Source organism: Acomys russatus, chromosome 1, assembly GCF_903995435.1.
Source record: "Acomys russatus chromosome 1, mAcoRus1.1, whole genome shotgun sequence".
Classification (NCBI taxonomy): Eukaryota; Metazoa; Chordata; class Mammalia; order Rodentia; family Muridae; genus Acomys; species Acomys russatus.
Genome location: NC_067137.1, coordinates 63122624 through 63135651, shown reverse-complemented (window position 1 = coordinate 63135651; position 13028 = coordinate 63122624). Strand labels below are relative to the sequence as shown.

The following is a 13028-nucleotide window of genomic DNA, read 5'->3' as shown; positions in this document are numbered from 1 at the left end:
TATCAGGCAGATCACTGTGAGTTCAAGGCCAGCCTGGTCTACAAAGCGAATCCAGGACAACCAAAGCATAGAGAAACCCTGTCTTGAAAAATCAAAAAAAGAAAAAGAAAAATTAATTCAGGAATGAGGTTAATGTTAGATATTGTCATGAAATTGCCAACTTTAATTTCTCTAGCTGATTTTCTTTTCTTCTAATTCGCAGATGCTTTCTAGTTTCCTAAGCAATAGCGGGTATCTAAGTTCAGGCCTAGTGCTTCCACTGCTTCCCTTTTGAAAAGCAAGAGATTTAACAGTGTACTTCCCTGAACTCTTCTGTAAAGAAAGTGGGCAAAGCAATACCAACTGGTAGTAGGTTTAGTTGTAAGGCATAAAATTTGTCTAAACATATTAAAAAACATTTTAGATGGTTATTATGTTATTATTTATTTTAAAAATTAGAAGTATAATTACAAGATTTTTGTTTAGTATGAAGGGGCAAGCCTTACCTGAAGTGACAAGTCTGTTTATTATTTTTTTTTTTTTTTTTAAGATTTTATTTATTTATTTATTACATATACAGTGTTCTGCCTGCACACCAGAAGAGGGCACCAGATCTCACCATAGATGGTTGTGAGCCACCATGTGGTTGCTGGGAATTGAACTCAGGACCTTTGGAAGAGCAGACAGTGCTCTTAACCTCTGAGCCATCTCTCCAGCCCCCACTGTTTATTATTTTTACATGTAGTAAATGTGTATTTTTTTTAAGAACAATGTTATGTGTTTATGTTACTGCCACAATTTGCATTAAAACAAGGTAATATTATATGTGAAATATGCACTATAATTTCTAGAACACATCTGGCTTCAATGTCTTAGGGGAAAGATGTAAATCTTTAGTAGTGAAAGTCACATTACATAGCTGAATGCTGTTTTCTCATAGAGTATCAAGATTTGTAATAACTTTAGGTATCTTGCTTGGCCAGTTGCTACTTTAATTGTTGATTTGTTTGCTTGTTACTTCGTTTGTTTATTTTTGAGATAGTTTCTTTGTGTAGCTGTGGCAGTCTTTGTACACCAGGCTGGCCTCACAAGGAGATCTGCCTGCCTCTGCCTCCCACAGTGCTGGGTGTAAAGGTGTGCACCACCACTGCCTGGCTAATTGTTGATTATTAAGTGTTTGAAGCTTGAGAAGAGTAATGGAGCCAATCTATTATTTTGATTGTAGAATTACTATTATTTGTAATCTTGTTTGTATTATAACATTAGAAGTTGTCTCTCCCTTTTATGTATATTACTGTTTGTTGGAGACAGTGTTTTGTTTTGTTTTGTTTTGTTTTTCATAACCCAAGCTGGCCTTGAACTCAGGGTATTTCTCCACTTTAGCCTCCTGAGACTTGAAATTATACCATTCTCAGACAGAATGACTTTATTTTTACTCTGTTATCTTGTTTCAGACCAGCCAGGGCCTGCTGCCCACCATGGGTGCTAGAAACTGAAGTTGCTCTCTTGGGAAGAGCACTTTGCCCTGAATCACCGAGCCTCAGAGGGTACTTGATTTGTTGATCATTCATTAAATCTTGTTTTAAATAGAAAGGTTAAAAAAATAAGACTGAAGCTGGCCAGTGGTGGTACACACCATTACATTGGTCCCAGCCATCACTCAGAAGGCAGAGGCAGGCAGATCTCTGAGTTTGAGCCCAGCCTGTTCTACAAAATGAGTTCTAGGACAGCCAGGGTGACACATAGAAACCCTATCTTGAAAGCAACGACAACAAAATTCAAGTTTTACTTGCTTTTGTATGTTTTTTATTAGTGTTTTTCTTTTCCATAAATAAAGCTGGAAAATATTTTAATGAAAATTTTTGTGAGCTATTGAATACATGTTTTGTTTTTGTTTTAAGATAAAAGTTGAGTGCCCTCCTTTTGAGTTGGACATTGACCTTTATTGCATGGTGATTGATTGTAAGGTTTATATGTTCTGTTTCAGTACACTGAATTTTGGAGTAAGTGGTGTGTGGGTTTTAAAAAGTCTCAACTCCATGGTGAGTCTGCTAACTAAAGTATTTCTGTATTTGTATGTGTGTCTAGCCTACGCTGACCTCCACCTAGTGGTCCTTAAGCCTTTGCCTCTTGAGCATATATTACTGATAAGTAAGTAATACACAACCAGCCTGCACTTTGAATCTTTGTATGATTATTTATTGTATGTGTATGCACCTGTGTGTGTGTGTACACTCGAGAGGCTAGAAGAAGGTGTCAGGTGTCCTCTTCACCTCCAACTATTCCTTTAAGGCAGGGTATCTTCTGAAACCTTGGGTGTTTTCTCTGGTAGGCTGGAAGCCAGTAAGTCCCAGCAGTACCTCTGTCTCTGCTTTCCTTGGAGCAGAGATTACAGGCATGCGCAGGCTGCCTGGCTTGTAACATGGATTCAAACTCTATAGTTTTCAGATTCAGGCAAGCTCTCTTAACCACTGAATCATTTTTTCAGCCCTTGTGTGATTATGATATCTCCCCCCCCCCTCTCTACAGAGAGAGAGAGAGAAAGAGAAGAAAGAAAGAAAAAGAAAAGAGAGAGAGGGAGGGAGAAAGAGGGAGGAAGAGAAGAGGGGAGGGGGTGTTACTTGAATATCCTGAAATTATAACTGAACCTTGTTTTAGTAAAGGGTTCTGGAAAGGGAAGCAAATATTTGTGAATCATTTAGAATGATTCTGCTTGACTTACTATTGAAAGTTTTATGCTGGTGACCTCTAGTGGTTGTTGTCAAACACCAGCAAATACTAAATTATTCTTTGATAATCAGATTAATGTTGAATAAATTCAGGAGATTTGTGAAATATGGTTCCAGATGTTGAAAATCAGCAACAAGATTGGGTTATGCTGAGTTATCAACTGAAATTGGATAGATTAAAAAAAAGTTTGTATGTTTTTGCTTTGGTTTAATATATATTTAATAATGAATTGCAAGTTTTACTACTTCCCTTTCTGCTTTGTTTGTTTGAGACAGGATCTCTCAGAGTATTGTCCTGTGTGACAGGCTGGCCCTAGCCCTGTCTATGTGAACCACGCTGGCTTTGAACTGTATGCTGAGATTAAAGGCATGCTCGCCTTTATACTTTTAGATCAGGGTAGTTAAAAACATCAGTTGACCTCATAATACCAAGTCCAGCAGCCAGTATGAGGTACAGCCTTGGCCCTCTGCACTATAACCTCTGTGTGCTGATCTGAGCAGACATTTCCCAGATTTTACCTCAGTGATACTGGTCACTTTTTTCTTTTGTTTTTTTTTTGAGATAGGGTTTCCTCTGTGTAGCCTTTGCTGTCCTAGAACTCACAGAGATCCTCCTGCATCCCAAGTGCTGGGATTAAAGGTGTGTACCACCAATGCTTGGCAAAGATTTATTTTTGTTTTTAATTATATGTATGTGTGTGTCTGTATATGTGAGTGCAGGTTTCTTGCAGGTAGAGGCCAAGGTTTGGATGCCCCTGGAGCTAGAGTGATAGACAGTTGTGACCTGCCTCACATGGGTGCTGGGACTTGAACTCAAGGTACTCTTAAGCACGGAGCCATCTCGCCAGCCCTAACGCTGGTCATTGTCGCTCTTCCTCCTCCTTTCTCCCCTTCCTCCCTTCTTTTTCCTTCCTCTTCTTCCTCCTCCTCTTCCTTTGCCTCTTCCTCTGTGTAACCTTGGTTGTCCTGGAACTCCACTTTGTAGACCAGGCTGGCCTTGAACTCAGTCTTGGCTTCCAAGTGCAAGGATTAAAGGCGTGCGCCACTTCCCAGTCCTGCTGCTCACTTCCTATGCTCACTTCCTAGTCATAGCTGATTCTTTAGACCCAGCCGACCAGAATCCAGGTGTGTGTGTGTGTGTGTGTGTGTGTGTGTGTGTGTGTGTGTGTGTCGGTTTCTCTACGTAGCCCTGGCTGTTCTGAACTCACTATGTAGACCAGGTGTCTTGGAACACACAGATGGATATACATACACATGTACACTATTCTTCCTGTATATGAGTCAGCAGACCAGAAGCGGACACCAAATCTCATTATAGATGGTTGTGAGCTACTGTGTGGTTGCTGGGATTGAACTCAGGACCGTTGGAAGAACATCGAGTGCTCCTAACTTCTGAGCCATCTCTCCAGCCCAGAACCCATATTCTTAATTCAAAATATTAAATGGTCCTGATAGAGCCTTTAAATGACTCAGAACTTGCCCCTGAAACTCAACAAGCAAAACTTCACCTCCACCCTCTCCACTCTTTCCAACATCATCTAAGTCCCCTCAATAGTGTTACGCCCTGAGCACTCAATTTTCTAGCCCAAAGACTTCCCAACTCTCCAAAAATCATGGCCAGGTCTGTCTCAGCAACACCCACTGCTAGTACCAATCTTGGCCTTAGGTTTCTGTTGCTGTGATGAAACACCATGATAAAAAGCAACTTGGGGATGAAAGGGTTTTTTGTTTTGTTTAAATTTTTTCTTATCTAACAACTTTCTGGGTCATACTCCATCACTGTGCTAAGTCAGGGCAAGAACCTTAAGCAGAAGACATGGAGGAATACTGATTACTCGTTTGCTCCCCACCCTTTTCCTAACTTTGTTCTGGACATCCTAGGACCACCTACCCAGGGGTGGCACCATTCACAGTGGGCTGGGTCCTCCCACATTAATCATTACCTGGAAAATACCCTACAGGCTTGCCTATAGGCCATTTGATGGAGGCATCATTTACTTGGCTGATGGTCCATTTCACAAATACCTCTAGCTTTGTCAAGGTGATAGAAACCCACCCAAGACATTGAGTGTCTTTTTCTTCTTCCCATTGGTCAGGGCTGTTCTGGCAACTAAAATAATTTATAAATTTTATATTATTGTTTTAGGTTTATACTATTTGTCTGTCTGTCTGTCTATATACCTGGCTACAGAAGTCAGAAGAGGGTGTAGAATCCCCTAGAGCTGGAGTTAAAAGCAGTTGTGAGCTTTTTATCTCTACACCATTACTAATTTGGTGCTGAGACCAAATTGGTCCTCTGCAAAAGCTACAAGCAGTCTTAACCACTGAGTCGTCATACACACATACATACAGTTGGAGTCATTTACATTAAATCTCTTGGTCAGTTTGGGTGAATTTGATGATTTTACCACAATGGGTTGGTTAGTCTGTTTATTTTCTCATTCATTGCCAGTATTAAATTGCTGAATTATGTGTGTGAGAATCTCATATATGGTTGTACTGTTAATAGGCACCTTTTGGTTTTGATGACATCATAATGTTTTGGTTTTTGTTTTTCAGACAGTTTCACTATAGCTCAGAGTGACTTCAAACATTTTGATTCTCTGCTTCTGCCTCCTTAGTGCTAGGATTACAGGCATGGGATACCACCTCTGACTTACAAATTTGTGTTTGATTTGGTTTGGATGTTTTTGGTTTTTTGTTTGTTTTCTTTTGTTTTGAGAAGGTTTCTCTGTGTAGCCTTGGCTGTCCTAGACTCACTTTATAAATCAGGCTGGCCTCGAACTAACAAGATATTTACCTGTTTCTGCCTACCAGAGTGCTGGGATTTTAGGTGTGCGCCACCATGTTGCTGTAAATTTGTTTTTTTGAGGGTACATTTAAGTGTTTGCTTGCAGAGTGAATGCTACTAACGGTATATTAAGGCCTGTAAGTAACTGGATATCCTTAACTAAGTGCCAAATCTGTTATTTACTTTGGTCAAATATACTTTACACTTTTAGTTGGAATAAAACTAATAAATATTTGATGATACTACTAGCTCAGAATTCATCAACAGATGACAAAAGGCAATTAATAAAAAACATAGGCCTAGGAAGGTAGCTTTGTTGGTAAGGTGCTTGTCTTGCAAGCATGAGGAACTTCATTCACTATTTATAAACTACTTTAGAAAAAGAAAAACAAAGCCAGGTGGGGTTGGAGTGATAGCTGAGTGATTAGGAACATCGGCTGCTCTTCCAGAGGAAGATGTGACAGCTCACACCCACCTGAAACTCCAGTCCCAGGGAATCTGATGCTTACGCCATAGGCACTGTATGCACACAGTGCAGAGATATACATGCATGCAAAACAGGGTCTCACTACGTAGCTCTGGCTGTTCTGGAACTTTGTAGACCAGGCTAGAACTGAACTCACAGAGAACTGCCTGCCTCTGCCTCCCAATTGCTGGGACTAAAGGTGTGTGCCATCATACCTTTTTATTAAAAAAAAAAAAAACCAAAAAACTGCTTTTTTAATAGTAGGAAGTGATAACAAATGATGTCACAAAATAAATGATAGCTGAACTTACAACTATTTGTATTACTTTGAAATTATTTTCAAGAGTTGAAACACAGTTGGACTGGGATGGTAGAATGGAAATGTATATTAAAAGCATAGTTTTGATTGGGCATGGTAGTGCACGCCTGTAATCCCTGCACCTAGGGGTCAGAGGCAGGAAAATGAGTTTGAAGCCAGACTGGTCTCCAAAATAAGACCCTGTCTCAAAACATTATAATTTTAATTATTTCGGGAAAAATGTTTTGAGATATTACTGTAATTTGAAATGTCTCATTTTAGTGAAATATCTAGGTGAATATGATTTTGTTTTTTGTAAATAGTATGCTAATTTATGGTTATGTGAATAATATACATTCATGTTTAGGCTCTTAGTAATTTTACTTTCTTTGTTAACTCCTCTACTTGTGGCTGCTTTATTTGTTGTCCTTAGCCTTATACCCCAGGATCTATTTGTTGTAGTATTGTTTGCTCACTTTTAAGCTACCTGCTGGTCACTCTTTACAGAGTATGGGTAAAACTACAGCCTTATTTCAGTTTTATTTCTGATCTCCATTTTTAAATTAAAATAACAGAATTACACGAATGGTAGGACTTCCTGTCCACCTTGTACAGAGAACCTCTCTCTATAACCCTCTCTCTGGCTATTCTGTCTTCTTACCACCATCAGATTTAAAAAATATGCTAATTTTTACCCATAAAATTTCTTGCAGGGTTATAGAATGATTACAAACATTAATATTATTTGAGGCCCTAAAGAATTGTAAGGAAATGGCCTGTTTATGGTTATCTTGTTTTCAAAGAGATTTATGTTACCTAATGGAAAGTCTAGTTGACCATTTCTTTGAATTTTAAGCCTTGAGGTCATGGATAAAAATGCTGCATTTTGCACTTATTGTTTTTCTGTTTTAGTTTGTTGTTTGTGGTTGGTTAAGGAAAAATTAAATAAAATGTATCTTATGTTTCTAGGCGCGGATCGCATTTTTACAAGGAGAAAGGAAAGGCCAAGAGAATTTAAAGAAGGATTTAGTGAGGAGAATAAAGATGTTAGAGTATGCATTAAAACAAGAAAGGTATGTAGTGTATTTCATTTGTTCATGTGACTGGAGCAGTGTTGTCTTCACTTACGTCATTGTACACTTTATTGAAAGCTTTTTCACATTTTCTTTGTGTATGGAAAAAGAAAAGAGTGCAAGTAATGTATTTTGGATGTTTTTTCTCTGAAGATCAGGAGAAATTTATCTTTTCTCATACATGTATTTGTTAACTTTTTTTCTTTTTAATCCTCGCACATTTTCAGTGTTTTTAGCCAAAAAAAAAAAAAACTTTAAAAGGACACATTGTTTTGTTATTACAGTAATGCATAGCAATACTAAGTTGTTAAAAAAATAATTTTTCTTCTACCAATTGTTACATTTTCAGGGCAAAGTATCACAAATTAAAATATGGCACAGAACTGAACCAAGGTGATTTGAAAATGCCAACCTTTGAATCAGGTAAACTTCATTCTTTTAAAACAACAACAACAGCTGGGCATGGTGGTGCACGCCTTTAATCCCAGCAGTCGGGAGGCAGAGGCAGGTGGATCTCTGGGAGTTTGAGGCCAGCTTGATCTACAAAGCGAATCCAGGACAGCCAAGGCTACACAGAAAAACCTTGTCTCAAAAAACAAAACAAAATAACCCCCCCCCCCCCAAGCCAAAACCAACAACTACTAATTTTTATGTAGCAGATACGTATTTTTTATCTGGATTTGGATTTTATAGCATTAGATGAATGATTATTATAAAGTGTCTGAAATTTTTATACATTTATCTATTTGTTTATTTGCTTATTTATTTAATGCACATTGGAGTTTTGCCTGCCTATGTATCTGCGTGAGGGTGTTGGATCCCCTAGCATTGGAGCTAGACAGTTGTGAGCTGCCATGTGGGTGCTGGGAATTCAACCATGGTCCTCTGTAAGGGCAGCCAGTGTTCTTAACCACTGTGCCATCTCTCCAAGTGTCTTACAATTTGATAAAAGAAATTTTAATTATATATTTTTATTATTTTTAAATTATGTATATGTCTGTACATGAGTGCTGGTGTCCACAGAGGACAGAAGAAGGCATCACATTCCTTGGAGGTAATGTTAACAGGCAGCAGTGAGTTACCCAGTGTGAATTTTGGGGATTGACTTTAGATCCTCTGCAAGAACAATATGGAATCTTAACTCTCTAGCCCTTGGTGGAAATACTAAACAAAAGTTGTTTCATGTGCCTCTCAGTCCTGAGGTTACTTAACCTATTGTCTCTAAAGTGAAACCAATAGAAAACTGTGGGCACATTTTCGCTAGTAATTAAAATCAAAACATGCTTAAGAATTTTTTTTCTACCTGGAAGCAAATTTTGTCCCTCATGTGAGCATAATAATATGTATGTGTATACACACACATGTGTATATGTGTGTGTGTGTGTATGCATGTGTGTTTCTATATACATGTGTATATATGTACATTTATTGATTTAATTTGGATGGATGTGGTGGTACCTGCCGTGAATCCAGCACTCGGGAGGCAGAGGCAGAGGCAGAGCTCTTGAGCCTAATGCCAGCTTGGTATGCATAGTGAGCTCCAGGCCAGCTATGGTTACATAGGAAGGTCCTGCCCCTCCTACTGATGTTTTTTACATTTATGTTTTTATTTTGTGTGGGGTCAGAGGTCTTAGGAATTACTTCTGAACTGCTGTCAGGTGGGTTTAGGGTGAATTGGGCTCAGGTTGTTTGATGTGACAGCAAGCACCAGATCAAGCTTAATTTTTTTAATACGTTAAGTCCTTTTAGCTGGAGAAGTTCTGAGCAGCTGCTTGTAGTTCTAAGATACTGGAAATTTGGCTAGATTTGGACTTTAAAGTTAGCCAGATAAAATTTAGAGTAGAAAAATCATCTTCAGTTGCTTTCTTCTTTATTAAGTCATAAGTATGAGAATCATAGTTGATAAATAGGTATCCTGGAGTAGATTGCATATAAGAGAGAGCTAAGTTTAGTTTTAGGAGTCCATGCAACAGTAAGGAATTTAAAAGAATGAGGAATAATTTAACATAAACCAACTCTGCGAGCCATTCTAGCAATTTTTTATATTTGAGTGTCTGGATCTTGAGACTCATTATGATTCCAGGAAATAGCATCCTGCTCTCCTCCACGGAGAAGTAAGAATAAGAGTTCCAGGACAGCCAGAGTTACACACAGAGTAAGCTTGCCTCAGAAAAAAAAAACAAAAGAAAAAAAATCTTTTCCTATAAAAGTAAGAATAAGTTTTAGAAAAACGGAAGGTGGAAATATTTTTTAACTTATTTACTACCCTTAATTACAATTAGACTACTGTAATAAGTAAGGCTTAAGCATATATAGGAAAAACAATGGACTCAAATGATTTCAAGGCTGGAGAGATGGCTCAGAGGTTAAGAGCACTGGCTGCTCTTCCAAAGGTCCTGAGTTCAATTCCTAGCAACCACATGGTGGCTCAAAGATTTCTCTTCACTCATTTTCTTTTCCAGATGAGCTTTTTCAGAAAAAGAGCAGAATTAGAGTCTATTGCTTGTTTTTGGTTATTATTCCTGGAGTAGAGCCTGTGTAATTCTCAGCTTGTTTTATTGTAACAGTATGTATACAGCAAGATCATTAGCATATAGTTTCTTCCTACCCACAATTAAAATTGTGGCCAAACAAATATTTTGTATGTACTATATATAAGTAATTATACTTACATGAAACATGATAAAAACTAAGTAAAATGTTTTTACTGATAGAGAAAACTATTTAGAATATTGGCTAATGTGTGGGGATAATAGTGCCCACAATAGTTCTAGGTTTTACTATAGGTATAATGTTTGATAACGTAACTGAATTTAACACTGTTCACTAAACCTATAATACTAAGGATAAAAGTATCCACATCAAAGTATATTTGTAGATAAGTATTAAATGAAACAGTATTGGCTTTATAAACTCCTTCAACATAAAAAAGAAAATGTGTAAAATACTGATTTGACAGAAGTTGAAGACATGTAAATGTTCATACCTCATTATTTCACATATTTCCTGAGCTAATCTAAAAGTAAGTGTATTCAAGTATGCAAATGATTTGTTTCTTCCTGTTTAGGAAATAGATAATTCATTCAGGAGAAAATGGGACATGAGACATACCTTTAATTCCAGCACATCTGCCTCCTCAGTTCAAGATTAGCCAGGTCTCAAAAGACAAAGAGGAAAAAGAAATGTGATTGTATTGCACGATAGAGAGGATATCTTAATGGCTAGAGAATAACAAATGATATTTCATTATTCAAGAAGTGCAGGCGAAAACTTTAATGAAACATAGTTTAGCATTTATGAGAATGACAGAAAAGGAATGTCAAGTGTTGCTGAAGCTTTGGAGTTAGCAGAATTTATTTGTATGTTGATAGTGGAATGGTAAACAAAATTGAGGCCCTGAGGTGCCCTTGTATCAATAAAGGGAATGAATATAGCATACACGCCCAGGAACTTGGTAATTCCACCGCTTAAAATGTAGACATGTGATTGCTACAGCGTATATGGTAATACCCTTAGTATAATGATAGTGACAGACAGTGTGTCAGCATTAAAATGGACAGATAAGATACATTAGCTGACAGAATGCTGCTTAGCAATAAAAGTAAGTTAACTACAGCTAAACTTGACAATGTAGGTGTCAAGTTTATAAAATTGAAAATTGATAGAAATCATTCTGCCATTCACAGATTAAGTTTTAGAGGTTGAGATAGTGTTAATACTGGTTTAGAGTAGGTAGTACGTGGCTGGAGTTTGCTGAGCGAGGTTCTGATTGTTCAAAAATCCATTAAATTGTGTCCTTATTATGTACTTCAAATTTTGTAACTGTCATAGTAAAATAATGAAAACTCACTTCAGCATGGAGTTCTGGTTAAATAGGTATATATGTTGTGTTAAGTATTACATACTTTTTTTGGGTAGTGGTTGTACCGATCAAACCTAAGCTTGTGTATTAAAATACACGTTTATTGATCTATCCCTATAACAGACACCCAACTCTATGTAATTATTGTGATGTAAATATGTTTTTGGGGGAGTATAATAAAGTACATACATTGGCTCCTATTGGTTATATATATATATTTTTTTTTTTTTCAAGTAGAAAATATGGAATGAGAAACTCAATTACTAATAGCTGTTAACTTTTGGTGATTGGATTGAGCAGTCATATTTTTAAAAATAGTTTTGCCTCCAGTTGTTAATTTAAAATGCCACACATATTAAGACTATCAGAATTAAGTAATTACTTCTAGAAATTAGAGAATTACTTGTGTTTGAAGGAAGAATAAGAAGAAAATGATGAGAGTGTTATGGTTAGAGAAGCAATGGCTACAAAAGACATAATCATTGCCAATAGATACTAAGCGGCTGAGGAGCCTGGGAACCTAATAACTGAAAAATAATCTTACTAATCTCAATATGGGATGGGGGGTGGTGGTTTTTCAAGTGCTTTTTTAAAAAAAATAGTACATTTATTTTGATAGTGAGAATTAGTGTGGTGATAATAGTGCCCACAATAGTTCTAGGTTTTACTATAGGTATAATGTTTGAAAACGTAACTGAACTTACACTGTTCACTAAACATGTTTAATTCAATGGTGGGGATTGGATGTAGGGCTTAATACATGTTAACCATACAGCTATACTTAAAACCTGTGGTTTCTTTTCTTGTTTTGTAAATGTAAACACTTCATTATCTGAGACTAAACTATAGCTCTCTACCTTTGTATATACTGTCTTCTGAGCTGAGTATTGTAACACATGCCTTTAATCCCAGCACTTAGGAAGGCTGAAATAGGGGGACCAATTTGATGCCAGCCTGGTCTATATACATAATAAGGCTCTATCTCTATAAGCATACAAAAAGTCCCAAAGTAATGAGCCTGTTTTTGTATATATAAAAGGTGTTTATTACTAAGCTATAAATTGCAAGGGATTAGTCACTTTTAGTCGTCTACCAAAGGTCTTGTCTCTGGGGTTTGGACCCTAAGTTCCTCATCTAGGCTGTTTAAAGTCATAGCCTTTGCTTACAAGTAGAATGAAGTATTCTTGGATTTGTCATTCACCTTCAGTAGGTATTTATACTAAATCTAGACTTGTTTAGGACTCAGCTTAGAGATACTGTGAGTCTGCTGGGCTTACTGGAGATTGAGGCCCAAGAGGTAGCTGTGGTCTGATGTCCCAAGAATAAAGGGCTTGCTGGCTGCAGACTACTGCCCTAGGGCCTAAGAAAAGGCCCCGTCCACCACTGTGCACACCACAGTAAGCGGGCTTAGACACTGTTCAGCAGCCTGATTCCCTAGCCCCATTGGACCCTTGGCTTAGTTTTTTGTTCTAAAAAATAGTCTGTGATGTCGAGATTTTAATGTCTGCTGATACAGATTCAAAATGAAGCATGTGCATCTGCGTGTCTGAATGTATGCATGTATGTGTACTGTCAGTATCTGAGTGTTGATTTTGAATAGCATATGTATTTTTCAATCTTGAAGATACTTGACACAACAGAATTCTATTTTGAAGTCCAGGCCTTTTAATTTTTTAAAAAAAAATTCTACTAATGCACATTTGAAGTCTTTTGACTTTACAACAGGTAGACTACCTGAGCAAACATGAAAGAAGAAATGACCTGTAGTAAATCTTTAACTTTATTTCTGTCTTACCTAAAATATTTTCATGTGTAAATTTATTTCTGAAA

General features: G+C 37.2%; 1 protein-coding gene across 3 annotated transcripts in view; it reads left to right on the top strand.

Moving 5' to 3' along the window:
* Strn3 (striatin 3) overlaps positions 1 to 13028 on the top strand; it is an 83273-nt gene that overhangs the window by 21812 nt on the left and 48433 nt on the right. For all 3 annotated transcript variants that reach the window (XM_051145856.1, XM_051145863.1, XM_051145871.1), the window contains exons 2-3: positions 7233 to 7336; positions 7686 to 7759. In XM_051145856.1, the coding sequence (XP_051001813.1) occupies positions 7233 to 7336; positions 7686 to 7759 (178 nt within the window). The remainder of the gene's footprint in view (positions 1 to 7232; positions 7337 to 7685; positions 7760 to 13028) is intronic.